At 38.5% G+C, this 21342-nt stretch overlaps 1 protein-coding gene and 1 pseudogene across 2 annotated transcripts; both read left to right on the top strand.

Moving 5' to 3' along the window:
• The first annotated feature begins 5545 nt into the window (after positions 1-5545).
• LOC121762678 (fructokinase-like 1, chloroplastic) lies at positions 5546-9357 on the top strand. Of its 2 annotated transcripts, XR_006042270.1 has the most exons (5): positions 5546-6265; positions 6937-7755; positions 8315-8412; positions 8743-8811; positions 8915-9357. XR_006042270.1 is itself a non-coding variant. In XM_042158637.1 (2 exons), exons 1-2 carry the CDS (start codon positions 5585-5587, stop codon positions 7627-7629), a joined length of 1374 nt encoding a protein of 457 aa, XP_042014571.1. In that variant the 5' UTR covers positions 5546-5584; the 3' UTR covers positions 7630-7903. The 2 variants fall into 2 exon arrangements, 1 of the variants encoding a protein (XP_042014571.1); XM_042158637.1 differs by lacking the exons at positions 8315-8412; positions 8743-8811; positions 8915-9357 and having other exon boundaries at positions 6937-7903.
• A 1375-nt stretch (positions 9358-10732) lies between these two features.
• Positions 10733-19547, top strand: LOC121760502 (annotated as a pseudogene).
• Positions 19548-21342: the final 1795 nt, after the last annotated feature.

The following is a 21342-nucleotide window of genomic DNA, read 5'->3' as shown; positions in this document are numbered from 1 at the left end:
AGAAATCCTCTAAGACCCCCCCTTTCACCACTGGCTGGGACTCCCCTCTTTTCTTGTGTTGGGCTTCCTTTATATAGAGAGGCGTAGGGCTCTGATCCCTAGGGTACCATCCTCTTTGAAATGTCATTCATTCCCTTCACTTCGTGGTGGGGGTCTTCAGCTCTATCTCCCATGCGGAACTCCTGCTGGCTCTTTCTGATTCCTGACTTGATCAACTCAATGCCACGGTTTTTTACTTCTTTCCTTGATCCGTTCGTCCGCCCAACTGATTTGTTCCTTTTCTGAATATGGCGCTTTTCATATACACCTAACTCAAGATTGGTTGTTAGTTTACAAAATTTGATGTAGTTTTACTATAGAACACATGCATGAAATGAGCCTCATAAAAAATCCTCGTCAAGTGTCAAATTTTAGAATGAGGATCACATTATTTGGTATCATTAGTCAGTTCAGGTGATTTTTTTCCTTTTTTAAATTTTCGTGATTTAATAAAAAAAATAAAAAATACTTTCTCTGTCTCATAATAAGAGTCACATTTTGTCATTTCGATCCGTCCCATAATACGATACACATTTCACTTTTTTACTATTTTTGGTAAGTAGTCTCACATTCAACTAACTCACTTCACTCACATTCTATTATAAAACCAATATGAAAGTGGACTTCATATTCCACTAATTTTTCAACTCACTAACTATTCTTTATACTCACTCCGTCCCTTAAATTTGTCACATTTTTCCATTTCCGTCCATCCACAAAATTTGTTTCATTTCATTTTTTTACAATTTTGTTAGTGCATGGACCCCGAGTATATTCCACTAACTCATTCCAAGTCACATTTTATTATAAATAGTATAAAAGTAGGACTCACTCTCCACTAACCTTTTCAATTCACTTTCCATTACATTTTATAAAACCCGTGTCCGGTCAAAGTGTGACAAAATTTAAGGAACAGATGGAGTATTTATTAAAACTCGTGCTCACACCAAATGTGACTCCTATTGTAGGACAGATGGAGTAATTCTTTTTTTTTCCTTTTTTCTTGTGATTTTTTCATGTTTTATTAAAAAATATTTTTTATAATTTCAAGTTTTATTAAAATAAAGAAAAAAAAATTGGCCAATTTTTAAAAATATTCAAGTTATTGTCTGCCAAAAAAATCTGTTTTTGCCGAATTTTTTCAGCATATTATATGTCTACAGAATTTCTAGGAAGATTCTTGAAGGAGCAAACTTGGAAGTATGATACTGGGCAGAGAGAGAATGCGTTGTACACGCGTTGTTACATCGGAGATAAGGTTGTAGTGTGGTCATAAAAAAAGGACGCAAATCAATGCGGTTAGTGATATACTCTGTCCATTCCATAGTAGTTGAGACATTTAATTTCGGCAAGGAGATTATGAAAAATTGTGTTAAATGAGTTGAGTAAAGAAAGAATGTAGTAGGAAATGAAAAAGATAGAGAGATGAAGAGAGAATAAAGTAGGTGATAAGAAATGCGTTAACTTTTACTAAAAAAAGAAATTACCCTACTCCTATGGAACAGAGGGAGTAGTTGTTGAAAAACTAGGACTACCTCTAGTGGAACATGCTCAACAGACGTCTCATAAAAGAAGTCAAGGGATTGTTGTAAAGAGGTGATAGTACCTATTAGTCTATTACGTATAAACAAAGGGTATTACGTGTTATACCTTAAGGCTATGTTTGGTAGCTATGTCATGTTTCGACTAGACATGATAAAATTTAAGATAGTTATCATAGTTTCAATTAGTTTAGTTATCTTGATTGGGTGTTTGATAGCTTAAAATAACTATGAGTTATTTTATTTAAGTGTTTGGTACATAAGTTATAAAAATGATAAAATTATAATGGTCAAAATTAACCTCACTAATTTAAGTTAATAATTAAAGTACCCTTGAAGAATAATTGCTACTCCATCTCTCTTCTACGGCTCTCTCTCTCTACTGTACTTAACCAAATTCCCAATATTCCACAATCTCCATCTTCCTCAACTCTCTCTACTATACTTCTCCAAATTTCCAATATACTAAAATCACCATCTTCCTCAATCTCTCTCTACTGTACTTCTCCAATTTCCAAATATCCCAAAATCACCATCTTCCTCAATCTCCTCTTCACGGACCGGCGATTCTCCATGGCACCACCACGCCGTCTTCCCTCTCCCTTCTCCCTCTCCCAATATCCCTCTTTTTTTTTCCGGCGGTCTGCGCCGCTGCTGGAACCCATCGCCGTAACACCTCGGTTCGCGCTGCCTACCATCTCGCTCAGAACCCATCGCCGTAACACCTCGGTCGTCTCCGTCACACTGCGGTCCCGTCGCTTCACCGCACGCGTCGGCAGTCCGTCTCTCTCTATTTCGGCATCGATCTACTTCTCCCCCAATTCCAAAGTTTGGATTTTTACTCCTGCTCAGATAAATCTTGAAGAATAATTGCAAAAATTTTAACCTTTGATTCAAAAATAGTCGCCGGAAAAGATACATAAACGGAATCGTCGAATTTCGTCGTCCGGAGGGAGGCAGATTGAGAAAATGAAAGGAGAGAGACAATAGCGATTTTGAGAAGAGGAAAAATATGGAGGCACGTTTATATTTTGTTTAAGGATAGAAAAATTGATGGGTAAAAATGTATTTTACTAAAATTAACTAGGTATCCTGATATGTAACATAGCAAAATTGGGGGTTACATATATGGTTGAAACATAGATTTTTCAGTGGGCTTTGTGCGGGCCGGATATAAAACACGGGCTATTCAAATAAATAACATTGCTACCAAATGCACAAATAAACCCATATTACTCTTCTTATCTAACTGTAACATAGCTACCAAACGTAGTCTAACTGTCAACCCATATTATGTTGGGTGCACAATGGCAAGTTGATCACCAAGTGAAATTCGATAAGTTTCACGATAAATACTCTTTCATGTTGGATCAGTAGAAGATTTTTTCTTGCCCCTCTCTCGCCTCACAAAGTAAGTAAAGATCAAGAATATGTGCAACATCAACACGAAAAAGCGACAAAGGTAATATGAGGCCTAAGTTGCAATTACGAGGCGTAGAACAATAAAGAGTTACAAAAGTTGGCTATTGAACAGTTCTGATTCCTACTTATGGAGCCAACAAAGACACTATCCTATCTCCTTCAAAATTTTGTTGATCTCAATACAAGGGTTCGAGCTATAGAGTGGAAAGATAGATTAAACCAAGAAGGGTGGTCTCGTGAGTTGCCCAAGATGTTCAAGCAATGCAAAAGATGGGTTATGTTCTAGCAATAAAAAATATGTATACTTAACTTGCATGTGAAAGGGCTGAAACCCGAAACAAGCCAAGCTACTGAGTTGGTTTGTGACGAGGTATTTCGGTCGCGAAATATATTATCTAATCAGGATTTGAGGACAAATCCTTTTGAAGAAATGGAGAATGGATGAACCAAGAAGCATAATGATGAATTAAGAAGAGTGGTCTCATAAGTTTCCCAAGATGTTCAAGCAACGTAAAAAAATGGGTTATGTTTCAGCAACAAAAAGTATGTGTACTTAACTTAACTTGCATGTGAAAGGGCCGAAACAAGACAAGCTACTGAGTTGGTTCATGAAGAAGTATTTTGGTCGCGACAAGGATTATCTATTCATGATTTGAAGACAAAACCTTTTGAAAAAATGGCAAATGATGCATACAATACTCGGAGGCTTTCCAAGTTTATTTTAATATTTATTTATTTTCTAGTTAGTAGAATTAGTAGATATTAATTGTTTTTCCTTTTTTACTAAATTACTATTTCCTTTCTGTTTATTTCATTTCTAGTTATTTCCTATCAATTTTATTTTTCCATAAGTTTGAGATTTGTCTTTGCGTATGTAAAGGTCTCATTGTTGGACTACAAAAACACACCTATGAAGACTAATATAATTCTGAGTTTCATTACTCTTGAGTTCTCATTTCGTTGAGACTTTTATCTGACTTATCAAACGATCTTTTCATAATCGGTCGTGGCGTCATTCATTCCACCTTCACGACTTATAAACGGTTCATTCATCGACGTTGTGGCATCATTCACCTCACCAATTCACTCTTTCAAGTCTTTTCACCCCTTCCTTCATCAAGAACCTAGTCGAGCGTCAAATTCTAGAACAAGGATCACATCAAATTAAAATTAATCATCTAAAATACTACTTCCTCTGTTGCATGTTAATTGAGTTATTTTTCTATTTTGGGAAGTTCCAAGATAGTTGAGTCATTTCTATTTTTGACAAAAAGTAAGCATCTCACTTACTTTATTCATTATCCACTTAACACACTATTTTTAATTGTCATGCTGAAAAGAAGTGTAATATTTATTAAGGAACGGAGAGATTATTTTAAAAAAAAAGATTATATTCTTTCTAATTCAGAGACTTAAATATGCAAATTGCAATTTTAAAATTTATATTCTTTCTAATTCAGAGACTTAAATATGCAAATTGCAATTTTTTAAGATGTTAACTCTTATTTTTATTATTAGAAAAAGGGATATTTGCCTACAAATGCACCAAATTTAAATATTTTCTTATTTTTCCCCAAAACTTTGATTTTTGAATATAAATACATCAACTTTACATTTTTCTGATTTTTCCCCAAAATCAAAAATCAAAACACATTTGGCAAGATAATACTTAGGTGGGAGTCAACTCTACATCTATATTAATTTTAATTACTGAAAATAATTTTAAAAAATACCACGTCATCACATTCAACTTTACTTGCATTTCTCGTCCCCTTCTATCTCTTCCTTCATTCTTTTCCCCAAACTTAGTTTTGTGAATTAGTACAAAAAGAGAAAACTTATCAATTTGATTTTGAAGGTCCTCCGAAATTGAGGAATACGCCAGTTTTGTATAGTTTAGTCATCTAGATGATTTGAACTATTTCCGCCATTCTAATTGCTCCCTCTTGGATATACCTGTACAATTGTACTGCAAGTCCGCCGCCAATTTTTCCGACAGAACTCCGTAAAGCTAGTGTATCAGCGACACCGGAGGAGACATGAGCAGCGAAAGAAAAGCAGCAAGTTTCGGTAAGGAATCACGGGTAGGAGCCTAAGCGGACGGAGACTTGGCAGCGCAGGTCTTGACACTGGCGAAGGCTTCCCGGAGAGCTAGACAATGAGGATCTAACTCTTTTTCAGAATGGAATGAAAACAAAATAATGTGATGGACAGTCGTAAGGTTTATTGCTTAAGTGGAATGATGATGTGGAATTTTTTTATTAAATAAATTGTGATAGTTAGAGTTTTGAGTGCCACCTAAGTATTAATATGTCAAATGTGTGTTGATTTTTAATTTTAGGGAAAAATCAGAAAAATGTAAAGTTGATGTATTTATATTCAAAAATTAAAGTTTTTGGGTAAAACAATAAAATATTTAAATGATGTATTTATATTCAAAAGTTAAAAGTTTTTGGGAAAAACAAGAAAATGTTTAAAGTTGATGCATTTATATAGGTAAATAACCCTTAGAAAAACAATAATGAATGAAATAAAGTTATAAATTGACCGTCCGTAAGTGGATAAACCCTGAAACTCGGAAAATGGCAACTCTTCATCTCCTACCACACCATTCTCACTCATTTGCCCTAATTCAACACAATTTCCCCCAAATTTCTCACAAATCAACGCCAATCAAATCCTCCGCCACCGATTCCCCCTCAACCACTTCCACCAACCCCCGCCGCAGCCGTAGAAACACCACCACCACCACCACCAAAAAAACAAGGCGGTCGAGAAAAACAGAGGATTCACCAGAGCTCCACGACTACGACGACGGCGTCGATTTCCCGTACCTGGATCCACCGCTGGTATGCTGCTTCGGAGCGGCGCAGAAGGAGTTCGTGCCGACGGTGAGAGTGGCGCCTGAGCAGATGCACCCGGACATCTACTCGCAGTGGAAAATGCTGCAGTGGAACCCGCCGGAGTTCTCCCGGGCCCCCGGAGGTCCACCTTCGAATGTGGCTATCTCTCACGTGAGGCTCGGCGGGCGGGCGGCCTTCATGGGGAAGGTAGGGAAGGACGAATTCGGCGAGGAGCTTGTGTTGATGATGAATCAGGAGAGGGTGCAGACGAGAGGGGTGAAGCTCGACGAGGGTGCTCGAACTGCGTGTAGCCTTATGAAGATCAAATTTGAGGACGGGAAAATGTCTGCTGAGAATTCCAAGGATTGCCCCGAGGATTCGTTGCTTGTTTCAGAACTCAATCTTGCGGTGCTTAAAGAGGTTCATTTTTTATTCAACTTCAAATTTGTTTTTCAATTTGCTTATGTTGCTCTAGATGTTGAATTGTTGATAGTGTATTACTCCCTCCTTTCCTCAGAAGTAGAGGTTAAGAAATTGTGTTAAAAGAGAATTAAGTGAAGGGATAATAGAGTAGGAAAGGAGAAAGGTAAAGAGATGAAGAGAGGAGGAAATATGTTTCTTTTTGTCAAAAAAATAAAAAGAAATGACCCGAAAATGTATACAACTCAGCTATATAGGGACGGAGAGAGTACTACTATTACTACTACTCCCTCCATTCACACAAAAATAGTCTCATTTGAGGATGACACGGGTTTTTACGAGAAATTAGTAAAGTAAGAGAGGTGAGAAGAAAAAATGGATTAAGTGAGAGATAAGGGGAAAATTTGGAAATTGGTAAAGTAAGACAGGTGAGAAGAAAAAATGGATTAAGTGAGAGATAAGGGGAAAATTTGGATAAAGTATGCAGATAAACTTTCTATTTTTAGAAATGAGATTCAAACTATTTTTGTGGATATTTCAAAATGGCAAAATAAGACTATTTTATGTGGAAGTGAGGATTCAGAGTTATCAATCTACTTGTAGTTGTTTGCAATTGCAGTGTAGAGATATGTTGATTTACTGATTGATGCTAGTTAATTTGGTTTTTGCAGGCTAAAATATTTCACTTCACTTCTCAAGTCCTTACATCAACTTCTATGCGTTCTACCCTGTTTAAAGCGCTTGCGTGGACTAAGAAGTTCGGCGGTCTTGTATTTTTCGACTTGAATCTCCCACTACCGCTGTGGAAATCACGGGACGAGACGAGGGAGGTGATCAAGGAAGCCTGGGAGAAAGCAGACATCATCGAGGTCACCAAGCAAGAATTGGAATTCCTCTTAGACGAAGAGCATTACGAGAGGAAAAGAAACTATACACCTCAGTATTTTGCTGAGAGCTATGAGCAAACCAAGCAACGGAGAGACTACTATCACTATACCCGCGAGGAGCTCTCGCCTCTGTGGCATGATGGCCTGAAATTCTTGTTTGTCACGGATGGGACGCTCCGGATACATTACTACACCCCTAGTTTTGATGGAGCTGTGGTTGGCACTGAAGACGTGCTCATAACTCCGTATACCTGCGACAGAACTGGTTCGGGTGATGCTGTTGTGGCTGGAATCATGCGGAAGCTCACCACACAGCCTGAGATGTTTGAGAATCATGATGTTTTGGAGAGGCAGCTCCGATTTGCCATTTCAGCAGGCATAATATCACAGTGGACGATAGGTGCGGTACGAGGTTTTCCCACGGAGAGTGCTGCGCAGAATCTTAAAGAACAGGTGTATGTGCCATCCATGTGGTAGGCAAGACTGCTTCGTTGAGAAAGACTCGTTAAGTTTCAGTGGCGCACAGTCCCTTGTATCCGGCACATCTGAATATGTATTCACCACCTGTTTCAACTACCATTCTCGATTATCTAGCCGCTATTTGTAAGTTGTAACACGCCTTAATGATGTCTTGTGCATGTGAGTGTGATTATTGAGAGATTATTGCGATTCTCCTTTCAACTGTTTAACGAGTGTATTTTTTTCATTCCAAATTATCAACACCCATACATCTTTGTGTGTTCCAAATTAACAATACCGTACCTCTTCTAAATTCCTGAGTCATTACTATTATGAAACGAAGGGAATATTATTACAACCATTATTTATTATTATTAGTTGTAGTAGTAGTAGTAACTTACTAAGCAAATCATAACATATGATCTCATATTTTATGTTGCACCAGGGTTTGCTTGGTTTCCATGTTGGGTTCGCATGGATTGGTGCAGACATAGGTTAATGGATTAAATATTGCATGTTTTGATGGGTGTTTGGCTTGTATTACATTTTTTTTATTATCTGGGGTTTGGTATCATGAACTCAGGATGCCCTTTTTTTGAAAATGACTAAGTTAACCTTAGGGTTTGCTGGTATTTCCATCTATACCCTCATTGTGAACAAAAACCCAACATTTCTCTCTCGTGTCGCATAAATTTATTTGCAGATTTCCAAGCTCGGAAGAATATGCAATCCTGCCAAGAGTGGTGATCGTCTCCACCGGATTATCTCCCTCGTTGAAGCCCAATCTCACGAATATACCAGGTTGTCCAATTGAACCTAGTCTCAGTTTTTCATTTTTCTTCTTATATTTTGCTACAACTCATGTGTCGTTCTGCCATGATATTTATTTGAATGTCCGGCGCTAAGTTTCTTTTAGGTTCTAGGATTTGAGTTCTTCTGTGTATTAATTTTTTCTTGTGTGGTTTTATAGTGATATCAATATAAATTTCTTATGAAATCCCCAGAATAAATCTTTTGATTTCTTCTATAGTTTATACCCCTGAACTTATTGACATGTTTCTAACATCAACCTATAGCTACGAGTTTAATTTTTTGTTTTGTTGTTGTTATGTTTGCCGATATGAACGACAGCTACACACAACGCCATGTCTCATTTTCGTCGAACAATGCCAAATGGAAGTTTGAGCCAGGGCAATCCGAGTAAGTTGCGACATACAAAAGAATTTTATTCTCTCAATTTATTTTACTGGGACATGTGGTGAACCTTCAAATTGCCCGAAACGTATGCATCACTTTTGTGTAGGTGCATTCCAGTATGGAGGCCTGGCACATGGAGGGTAGACAGATCACACCAGAGCTGGTCGGAAAAGGAAGAGCTTGCGCTTATTGTAGCCATGAAGGATTTCGTTGCGACTGGTTAGAAATCTGACAATGGCTTCAGAGGTGGCTATTTGAACAAAGTGGAGGAATCATTATACATAATTTTCCTACCACGGATTTAAGGGCAAACCCTCTTATTTAGTCTAAGATAACAGCTTGGAATAAGAACTACAATAGCCTCAGCATTATTCTCGAACGTAGTGGGGTCGGGTTTAATGTCTGCAATGACTACAAAATTGAATGCAATGATGAGCAGTGGGATCATATTATTAAAGTTTGTTTGAAATTCATCTTAATTTTTTTTGTAATTACATAATGTAGTTGACTCATGCTATTTTTGCAATCAAAATGTCACCCACAAGTGTACGGGATATGTAGCACGTGGCAAGTTAAATTATCAATCTACAAGGACTAAAATACTAGAATGATTACTATGATGCAATGTCGAACACTATCTAGACTAATTAAAGTTGTTTTTGAGTTTTCTTAAACTAAGAACAAAGAGCAAACAAGCAAATAGAGACAATTAACTAAGTAAAGCAAGTAAAAGATTGTTTTCACACAAATTGGGGAAGGTAGGGATATGGATTCGTTAGTATGGATCACGGGTGTCACCTAGGGATCACGCTCATCTATAGGGTCTCATGTGTGGTTAGGAAGGTCGGGATAATTTGTTAGACCCCCTCTCGGGTGCATCTAACACATGGGTTAATCTCCAATGTAGGAGTCTCCTCCATACAATTCGAGATTGACTCCCAAGAACAACGGACCCAAGTCTTCTCTCAAGCTCATGCATCTCTCGATCATATGTAATGTACGGAGCTGTTGATTACTTAACCATTCTAATCATGCATCTCTCAAGTACAACAATTAGAACAAGATGTATCAAATTGGTAGCTAAGCAATTGGATAATAAGAGCTCAATAACTAACAAAACCAACACAAAGAGATAGATAGCATAAATCAAGGTTCAACCCATGGATTCCATACAAACATCACTACATCCCTAAAGAAGATTTAGCTACTCATGATCAAAGTCAAAATAAAAAGAAATACAAAAGAAACAAAGCAAATCATGGATGTAAAATGAAACTAGAACTCCCTATAGGTGGAATTGATGTTAGGAAGTCTTCTTCCTTCAATCTCTTGAAAGGGGAAGCACCTTGCCTTCAAATCCTCTTCAATCTCTTGAAATCTTGATTAATTTGGTAATGTGGGAGTTAGGGTTCAAATGAGTGAGATCCCTTTTATATCCGGAGTGAAAATTAGGAGAACATGGGCATCCGTCGTCATCGCCCGACCGCAAGATTTGTAAGTGTGAAAATGCTCGGTCGGGCTTTTCTTAATCACCGCGAGATCTGCTCTAAACGCCCGACCGGACGTTCTGTTGGATGAAAAACGCCCAGCCAGGCGAACTTTCTATTTCTCCTCTGAATCGCCCGGGTCGGGCATTTTGTTCCTAAAATAACGCCCGGTAGGGCGAACTCTCTGGAATCAGCCTCGTTCGCTCCGTTTTGCCCGTTTTAACCTGTTTTTACTTAAAAACTCCAACAAACTCGTTACTTCATCTGATTGATAAGTAAATGGGTGAAAACCTATAATAAACACCTTAATTCAACAAAAATATGGGTTAATCACTTCTAAAACCATCCTAAACTATGAGTTTGTCAGTAGTTCATAGTGATGCTTACAACTCTTGTTCACGGGGAGATAGTAGTCTCAAAGGTACGAGGACTAAAGCATGGACCTATTGGGAGGATTGGAAGGTGATCTTTGGGCCAGTGGTGAAACTGCGGAGGATATGATGGATGCTAGGAGATGGCATGGAGTATCAAATACTGATGAAGTATCACATTTGACGAGATCTCTCCTGAGATGCCAATTGGTTACAACGGAGTGCATCTGTGCCAACCTCCATTCCCAAACGAGCTTCCCGAAAACGGAAAAATTCTGACAACAACGATGGATTACTTCAGGTGCTCGAGAAACTCCATACTGAGACGAAATCTCTTATAGATACTTTGTCTGCTAGGATTGGCTGCGATTGGTAGAGCAAGGCAGGCGGTGTTTGAGCAGGTCAGTGGCATTCGTAGGCTCTCCATGATTTGTGGGATATAAATGGCAAAGAGAATACTAGGTTGGAGATATTCATGGGTATACCACCAGAGTCGAAGGCATGATATTTGTAGCGTGTTCTTGAGAAAGGAGAATGCGATGTGAAATCCATTCAGCTGGAAATGGATTATCTAGCATGGGATTTTTGTGCAGGGACGTACCTAACATCACACTAATATGATTATTTTTGTGTAGGAACAGATATCTAAGGTTGAAATGGTTTTTTTATGCATTTTTCCAACATCAAACTCTTTTACATTATGTCGGTTAGTTATACGTTAGTTAAGGTCCTATAATTATGTTTATATCAAAATAAATTTGGTTTTGTATACCATTATCACAACCTTCATTTTGATTATAATTTTGCTCTTTCTGTTATCATTTTTTTAAAGCTTATCATGGAACAATGTTTTCATATGATGATTTTATTTACCGGGAATGGAATACAAATTTTTCAAAATAAAATTTCATTTTATTTTCTCAAACTCCTTTCGTTGCTAATATATTGTGACTAATACATCTTTTCTTTAACTTACTGAATCTTATTACAATAGCAAAAGGCATTCGTCAAATTACATGAATATCTTTAAATGAAGATGATCGTCAAAGGTATGTTGTAATTGATTTTTATTCTTATTTAACTTATGGCTTCTAATTATAATATCCAAAACGCCATACTTGACGTTATAATAATGAGAAATTTGGGTATGTAATTGAATTTTATTCTAAGTAACAGCAAGATAGAAATCGATGAGCATACACACACAATTGCCACTTTAAATTCAACACAAAATATTTTGTTTAATACCTCGAACATACAAGAGTTTCACTTGAATATTCAACACAAAATATGGTTCCCAAACTTGTGGGTATAACTGCTACGACGAGGAGATAAAACAAGTGCATAGAAACAACTAAAACAACAACACAAAATACACGTCTCTTGTCGATTGTTATTCCTCCCCACTTATTCCGCGTCCGCCACCACATCGGGGGGCTATAAGATGCCGAGAAGCTACCATTAGGGCCGGGGAAGATAATGGGTGGGATGGTTTTGGCAGTGGGCGAGATGACATGACTGTTTTCTGCTGGCAAACTAATTCACCACCGGGGCTCACTTCGTACAAGTGATCGACCGTTTCATTGGTTGATTGCATGTCATCTTCATCAAATAACTTACGCCGAGCAGGGGTGACATGCACGCTTTAAGATTCTCCATCATGGGTGGTGAGGGAGAATCAGATATGCTGATCACCGTGTGCCCCTTCACGTCTTTCATCTTATTGAACCCAAATATCATCATCAACTCATTGTACGTCGGTTCACCTCGCCGATTATAAGGAGCTGTCGACAAAATTAGAACAAATATTAGTAAATGTTAAGAAAATGAGATCAAATGATTATAATAACAAGAGTTGAGGTTACATTCATCAGAGGCTCCAAGTGATGATCGACTATCACCTTTGAGTTTTCGTCACAGTTCCATAGAATACCTTGCTCATCAAGGACGGTATTGAACGATGTGTAGCGAAGTTCTAGAAAATGTAGTCGATCATACAATTTTTCCCACTTGAACGCATATCCAAGCTCCTCCTCGATGAAAAGAAGAAGCATGGGAAAATGGTGTCGTCCCACCCGTGTCAACATCTGAACTAGCGTGGAGTCAAGAGTTAGAGTCCAGTTTGCTGTGTAAAGGAAAGAACTTTGGTTAGGGATGGGGAGAACTATATTTGGGTAAATAATCAAGACCAAAGCTATGAAGTTGTTGGTGTTCGATTGCAAGGAGTTATCATTTTTATTGACATTGTCTATAGGGTTATTATAGTGTATTAATAACGTGACTTGACAGCCAACTACCAAGGAGATATGGGGTGATTGCTTCCAATAAGTGCTCGTAAATATGTACTAGGATTTAGTTGTTTTGTAAATTTCTTAAAACCTAGTACCAGTCAATATAAGACATTTAATTGCAGTAGTCGGCAGTGACATGCTATAAGTTGGAACAAAAATAATAGAGTGGCTTGTTTCATGGTCATGACTTGTAAGCACTTGGCCTAGAATATGGTGATAGCATGGTAATAAAAATTTAAAAATGAGTAGTAGTAATAAAAATTCAATGCTGCAAAACAACAACGCCCAATCTTCTTCCACAATTCTCTTTCCTCATTCTATAACTCTTTCCCAAGCTCTCTTCTTGCATTTAACTTTATCCTCAAGTTTCTTCAATTCCACAATAATACTTTCTCTGTATTTCTCTCATTTCCTTACTGTTTTTCACTAATTTTCAGCACTTACTCTGTTCCTCATTTTTCTTCAATGGAGGTGTCAGCTACATATATTTCAGGCTGTTCATACAAACTATAGAATTTTAATAATCAACTATCCATCTTGAAACATAATCGTAGTCATACACTTTTCCAAAGTAATCAAGTGATTCATTACACATTCAATCACAATAAAGGAACACAAAATTAGTTGAAGACCATCAGAAGTAACCAACAACCAATATTAGACATAAACATAAGCATTACACGATCCTATCATACGGAATTACAGTAGCTTCCCTACAATTACACCAAATAGAAACAACACGATCCCCATAAAGGCGAGGATAATATGGAAAACCTTGTCTGCATCGTAGCGTCTGTTAGGCAAGCTCGAAAACATCCAGATTTATCCGCCTCGCATCGACCATGATATTTCTTCGGGAGATATTCTTGATTCAAAACTAAAGATGGCACCTATAAAGTTGTATTAGAATTGTGATAATCATCACACCACATAAAGGCCCCCAGGTGTTCCCATTTCCTGGGCACTTGTAAAAGTAAAAACAAACGGTCCAGGTTTCGTGTTGGTGCATTTATAAATACTCTTGTGTGTGCAAAGCTTCAACTTGGCCAGAAGGGTACTAGACCTAGTAGTCTTGCGTTGGATCTGTGTCTAAAGCCTAATATCAAAAATCTCAACCCAATTCTACTGGCTAGTATAGCGGAGTAAGGATCGATCCCACGGAGATGGATGGGACGTGTACATTTGCAATGACATCTTGAAAGAGTTGGTTTGCTACCACGCTTTATAGGGTTGAGACTAAACTACTATTAACTTGAAGAATAACAGATTATGCGTTTGACTTAGCCAAGAGGTCTGGCTGACTTAAACTAAATCCTGACTTGTAATAATGATCGGAAATTGTGTGAACATTAACTACTGGTGTGAAAAGCAACAAATTGAAACTTACTAAATTTGGACTAGACAAAAGGTAAAAGCAATAAGCAATAGGGACCATTAATCTTAACCAACTACCTAGTACAGAAAAGCTGATATGCGAAAAGTACTAAAAGCATAAAACCTATTTTTGATCTCATGCTTGATTTGGACATTTTCTTCTTCATCAAGCTAAACTAACGAAACAACAATAATCTTAAAATACGAAAGATGAACCGAATGAAACAACTTAATAACTTGAACTAAAGCAAGATCAAAAATCTTGGCATAAACAGAATCCAAGTACGATTAAACAATGAGATTCAAGAGTAGCTAGAAGTTAACTACGAAGAACTGGAATCTAACAATATCTAGAACTAGAAACGAAAATGGAAATGAGAACGAAAACAAAATGTTTAAACTCCTAAGAACGGCGGAACTGCTGCTTGACTAACTACGTCGGCTGGAATGGAAATGGCATGGTTGAACTTCTCCTTCGGCTGGTTGCCGAAGGTTGTGAGCTGGAGTAAAGGTGGTGGAACAAGGATCATGCCCTCTCCCTCTCTCCCTTTTTTCTTCATGTAACTGCCTCTATTTATAGGGCGGTGCGACACAAATCTCTAGGGTTGCTTTTCCTTTGACTTGACAATTTTACCCTTAGGATTTTTCATCACTTCTTCCTTCTTCACTCTGACTTCATGGTGTAGTCTCTCGTCTAGTTTGCATCTTCCCTCTTTATTGATTTTGCCTTCAACTGGCTCTGCATCATGCTCACGTTGCAGCGAATTTGATTTTGCTCTACTTGATCAGTTGGGAGGCAATTTAACTGCATCTTTGTTCCGTTTTGTCTCTTTTTCATCCACTTGGTCAAGTTGCACCCTGAAACTGATTTAGTAGTAACCATGCACATTTAATCTCAAAATTCGTGCATTATTGAAAGAGCTCACAAAAGACTCAGAGTTCACATGCAAATTAAAACATGTAGAGTTGCGCAACTTGATCAAGTTAGACAATAGACGGTTCAAGTCGGCTAACAACTACTGGTCGCTGGGTATGCGAACGGAGAGACTCATGGCTTTCAAGACCTTAACCCACAATACTATGATTTAGTAAAGGGAAGTAAGGGTCGAAGCCCACAGAGACAGAGGCGAGTTGAGTCGTGTTCGAGACATTTGGGAGGTTGGCTGCGACCACGCTTTTCAGTGGGTTAAGTTTAAACTAAGAAACAGGAACTGGTCAACTTGCTAAACTAAACTGATCAATCTAGACTAGACATACTCAAAACAAAGGAATAGCTGACTTGATCAACTAAACTAAGAACGGAAAGGTAAAAGTAACTAGGGACCACTGACACAAATAGGCGCACTACTAAAAAGTTGTAAACAACGAAAAGGTGACAGAGACTGCTATTCTAACAAACTACGAACTTGTTCTTCGCTAAGCAACTAAACAAAACAGAGCAGATAACACGAAAGAAAGAAACAAACAAATTAAACACAGATCCATGAAAATTGAACGGAAGAAAAACCGATCTAAAGTATCTACCCTAATTTCAAGCAAGTTGACGAACTAAAATGTAAATCTACCTACGGGAAAATCATAAACAAGGCGGAACTAAAACAAACGAAAGCAATTAAATCAGAGAGCATCAGATCCAAAATATCGTGCACTAAAAACTCCATTTCATAAGCGATCTCCAATAAATACAACTAAAGTAGAAACCAAAAGAAAGATTTAAAGATCAATTAACAAAGAAAAAGGTAACTAGAGTAGCAACTGAGCGAAAAACATTATAAACAACTAAGCTACGGAAAGGATGAACTAAAAGCAGAGTAGAAATTGTTTTAACCCCTCGGGGTGTAAGGAAAACACAAACTACGAAGACTTCTGGGCAGATCCAGGCCCATCCTGTTGGTGTTTAGCAGCGGAAGTATGAATAAATCAGAGAACTAGTTCTATTTAGCATATTATTTAGACAAATTCTATTCGCGCAATTATCACATGTATCATGCTCAAAACTTGAATTAAAACATGCTTTTGATTAATTGAAACCTAAAACATGCTTTTCTACGGAACAGAAGTTGTACCTTCTTGATTCTCCAAAGAATCGCGGATGGCTTGCTACTTCTCCACATGTCGTTCTTCAATACTCGACCACGAATCTTCTGACTGTTTCCCGAACCGTATTCCGATATCAGTGTGGGCTGATCTCACCAGAACACTAGGACTCGAATAAAGAAGACAGAAATTCTCACGGATGAGAGCTGAAAAATTCGATCCCTACACTGTGATATGATGGACAAAAATTTCAAATAAAATATATTGTCTATCTGTCTCTCCTTTATTCTCCTATTTATATTGAGTTCATATTTGTGCCCAGACAAGGATCTATGGAAGGTTTTGGATATGGCTTCCCCCAATTAGCTTAGGACTAATTAAATTGAACCCACAATTTAATACAAGCTTACATTGGAATATTATTTGCAGCCACTACAGAAATAATATTGCACTGCCCATCCAAATCCGAAATTACGAGTAATCCGGGTTTCCATTTTTAATTAAATTTTTATTTTCCGCACTTAAGATAGAAATGTCCATTAATTAATTATTGTCTGCTATGGAAGAAATTAATTAACTTCTTATTAATTCCAAGAGTGGACTTAGCACGAAACTCTTATTTATTATTCATAGAGTAATCAAACTCCAACTAGCCAGGTTCTGAATAATAAAACCTTGTTTCACGCACCTCTTGAGGACATTATCAAACGAGACTCCCCTCGCGTGCGTTTCTACATAATAGCAATCCTAGCACCGCTAGATATTAATCATCACCACCCAATATATCAGGCTCAATGCTAACGTATGTAGATTAAAAAATACTTATTTATCAATACCTCGTCTTTCAGTACATAGCATAAAGACACGTCTTGCTGTTATATCCGTTCAGTGCTATACCACACCAATGTCATCTTATTTCACTAAGGCTTAGAAACAATCAGACTAACATTGCAACCTTTCTCGATAGGTAGTCAAAGCCTATCTAGGTTGTGAAATTCTTCTTTTTCTTTGTTCAGAACTGACCGTGTTACCTTAAAGTGGACGACGTCCACAACCGGTCTACTAAAACAAAGACTTAGACTTTGTTAAGTTTCTTATACATTTAAACATGTAATAAAATAACCATTAAATGTAAAACATAACAACATTATGAGTTATTATTCATTGAAAAATAAAATAAGAGTTATTACAGTATCCAATCACTCGAAAGGTGATTTCTAGTATACAAAACTCTAACATCTCCTTCCTTGGCGAGGAAGAAAAGATGAAAGTAGAGGTGGAACGACGACTCCTATTGCTGCTAACTTGCTTGCTCCATGCTATGAAGATAAAGGGTGAAATGTGGAATGTGGTGAAGGAAGAGGATGATGGTGTCGAACTCCCTCTTGTGTGCACTCTCTCTACTATTTATAGGATGACATTGGGCCCAAATCCCTAGGGTAAGCCCATCCTGTCTTGACATTAATGCTCTCGAGATGGCATCTTTTCTTCTCTCTCCTCTGACTCATCATCTCTTGTGGTGAATTCCACTTGATCAACTTTTTGTCTAAGTAGGCTCCATTGCTTGTCCGCAACTGATCACCTTATCTTCTATTCTGATAATTTTTCGCTGCTTTCCTGAGTTGATCAAGTTGTTCCTGCATTTTGCCGCTTTGACACTTTATAACTCCTGCACACTCAAATTCACCACTTTTAAGCTCATTATCAACCATGTTAGTGTAATAAACCCTAATAAAATCATGCTTGTAACGAGCCCTATCAATTATCTCCCCTAAAAATAGATAAAACAGCCAAAAGTCAGGGCATGAAATGAGACTCTTCAACAACCAACATGCTTCGCAACCTTCCCCTTCCACAACACTCGTATCTTTCATGTCCCACAACGACAAAACAGCACACTATCAATTGTTGTGTCAGTTACCACCTCCATTAGCCTAAGCATATGAGGAATAAGAACATAGAAATATAAGAAGACATTAGACAATAGTAGTATCACATACCATATTTGTTTGTGCATACACAATGCAAATAATCTAAGTAATAGGATTGTCAACAAGCACTAATATGTAACCACATAGAATTTGCCATCTCAACTTGCATTTGTGTCCACTCAGTTGAAGGCTCAACGTTACCGACATACTCTTATTCTCCAAGGGGATGGGATCATGTATGGCATCGAGCTAGTTCGATAGGGTCATTGGTCATCTCTGCTCGGATGAAATTGTGGAGAAGGATGCAAGCCATAATTAATCAGATTTGGATCTTAATTGGGTAAAAGGATGCGCTACGAAGGATTCCCTATCACATTTTTAAGACCGTGAAGGCACGTCCAATTACGTTGTGCGTTAAAATAAAGAACTCAATAGCATTTTGAGGGTGTTGTGACCTGACTATCCATTCCCTGAGATGGTAGTGCACACCCTTGTACGGTATACAGTCCATTGTGTTAAACAATCAGTTACAAAAATGTTGACAGCAATGATCCATGAGTGAATGTTTCTTCCATTCTCAACTAGAACATGTAAACCTTAGACTCCATCAGGCTTTAGACTTCATACTTGTATGGAGTATATATTGTTCGTAGATGCTAGAATTGCTTATTTGATCTATAAGTTCTGTACAAGAATTGCAAATATATTGATTACTTAGTGTACGGTTTTCTCTTCTGGTAGGTTGTACAGAAAGCTTTGGAAGTGTGGGATTTGCAAGTCATTCCGCTCAATAGATAGATCCCGAGAAGGAAAATGCATTTATTTGTCACCTACAGGACCATTGGCTCTGTATCAGGAAAGTTAACGGTGAGTGGTACAATTTCGACAGCCTCTATCCCGCACCAGAGCACCTCTCAAAGTTTTATCTTTCAGCCTGAAGGGCTTCGGGTGGAACATTTTTCTGGTAAGAGGAAATTTCCCAAAGGAGTGCCCTGTAGCATCCTCCGAGGCCTCCAATGGCTTCGGCCAGTGGCTTTTACCTGAAGATACTGAGCGGATCACCAAATCATGCAACACTGCATCAAGAACACAAAAAGGAACTGAGCAGCAGCAGCAGCAGCTTTCTGATCCATACATGAAGTATGATGAGGATTTGAAAGCTGCAATAGCTGATAGAATCCTCTCCGGCAACGACAACTTCTACTAGTGAAACGCAACCAAGTTCCTCAGAAAAAGAAAATAAGATCAGTGAGGAAAGGAATGAATGAGACTTGTTCATCTGTGTTGAATGGTTTGTGTATATTTATGTAAAGGAAACTGTAAAAACTTTATCCTCAAAGCAGTCACTACGAGAGGCAATTATACCCACTTCTTTTTTTTAATATTATTGCCTTACATATTTGAAAATGTGTGATCTTGGCTGGAGATTACAACAAACTTTTGCATATCTTGGGGTTTGAAATCCCAATCTCCCTGTGTAGCTTTCCTGTCTAAACACAGGTTCTAGTAATGTCCCATTTCGTCATTTCGGGATGTCCCCGATTTAGAGTCCTATTTACCTTTTTCCATTATAAGTAAATGGGCCACACCATTCATCTAAATCATTACACTCACATTTTATTACAAAATCAATATATAAAAGTGAGGTTTACATTTCGCTAACTCATTTATCAATTTTTATTTACAAAGTCGAGCAATATTTGAAAATCCGTGTCAAGTCAAAATGAGACTATAAATAATGGACGAAGAGGAATAGCTGGATTATTAATACATGTACATGTGTGCGTGTGTAAGAGAGAGGAACATAGACACGAGATTTAGGTCAGTTGATGTTAGAAACAAAAAAAAACACTACAATTTGCCTCTAATATAATATGGTCATTATTACATACTAGCCGCCTCCACAAAAAATTGACTAATTTTATCATTTTAGGGGTGTCCACCAAAATTAAACCAACTTTAAATATAGAAAGTTTTAAACAAATACTAATCCTACACATTATTATAAATGTGAACCTTAGGTCATCCGCATCTATGTCTCAATATCGTCTCTTAACCGTCTCATCTCTTCACTATTCATGAGTTCCAAGATGGGCTTGATATTGGGCAGACGTCATGCGGGAAGAGTCAGCCATCGTGGCGGTGAAGTACATGGACATTAGGGAGGACGGCGACCCTTGGGAGCCCGCCGGGCTTGATTTGCCTCGGCCCCTCCCCCCTCCCCCTTCGCCGCCTTGTTCCCTTGCGGCCGACGTCGTGTACCGAAGGAGCCCCCTGCATCGGATGTCGGAAACTCAACCTCTTGTGAGGCGTTGCCTTCCCCGCCATCACTAGACGAGTATTAGCCACCCGCCATATGCTTTGTGCGTTTCAAGCTCGAGCTTGTGCTGGAATCGACACAGCCAGCCCACCTATCAAGATGTTTGACCGCCTCCCAAACATAGGAAAATTTGAACTCTTTTTTGGTGTCGGATTTAAAAACTCGTAAAGCCGCTCTCAGAATGTCGGCTCCACTGACTCCGCTTTGGTATTGCTCTGCTTCCCTCTTGTAGATCCCACAAAATCTTTTGACATCTCTGTCGGCTCGCTCAAAATGAGCGTGAAGCATCTTCTGGTTGCGTCTGAAGGCCCCCTTCGACTTTTTTTGCGTTGTATATCCCAAAAATACTTGCGGGTTTGTTGATTCCCGAGGATGGGATCGTTCGACGTGTTAATCCAAGCGTCGAAGAGAACCATCGTCTCCGCTAGTGTGTATGGATGACGGTCGCCGTCCTCACCGCCCTCCACCGCCTCCGAAGTGTGTTCCTCCGGAATATCCTCCCTAATTTGGGATAATCCTTGCGTTTGCGTGCTCCTCGGGCCTGGGGGACGATAGTATGCATCAACTTGAAAAGATGGTGTTTGGTACGCCGGCGTCGCCGAGCCTTGGGTGGACAGCGACGAACCGGAACCGGAAGCACCCAAAACATTGTACATGCTCCCCCAGTCGACAAACGCGTTCAAGTCGTAGCCGCCGCCCTCGCCGCCGGAGTTTCCGTCACCA

Source organism: Salvia splendens, chromosome 13 (genome assembly GCF_004379255.2).
Source record: "Salvia splendens isolate huo1 chromosome 13, SspV2, whole genome shotgun sequence".
In the NCBI taxonomy this organism is placed as follows: domain Eukaryota; kingdom Viridiplantae; phylum Streptophyta; class Magnoliopsida; order Lamiales; family Lamiaceae; genus Salvia; species Salvia splendens.
The sequence above is the reverse complement of the archived record's forward strand: the minus strand, read 5'-3'. Positions and strand labels throughout refer to the sequence as shown.

What these genes read in the sequence shown, in the direction of transcription:
- LOC121762678 (XM_042158637.1), top strand. Translation starts at nt 5,585, where the DNA reads ATGGCAACTCTTCATCTCCTACCACACCATTCTCACTCATTTGCCCTA. An exon ending in ATCTTGCGGTGCTTAAAGAG is followed by an intron (nt 6,266 to 6,936) that starts GTTCATTTTTTA and finishes TGGTTTTTGCAG; the next exon opens with GCTAAAATATTTCACTTCAC.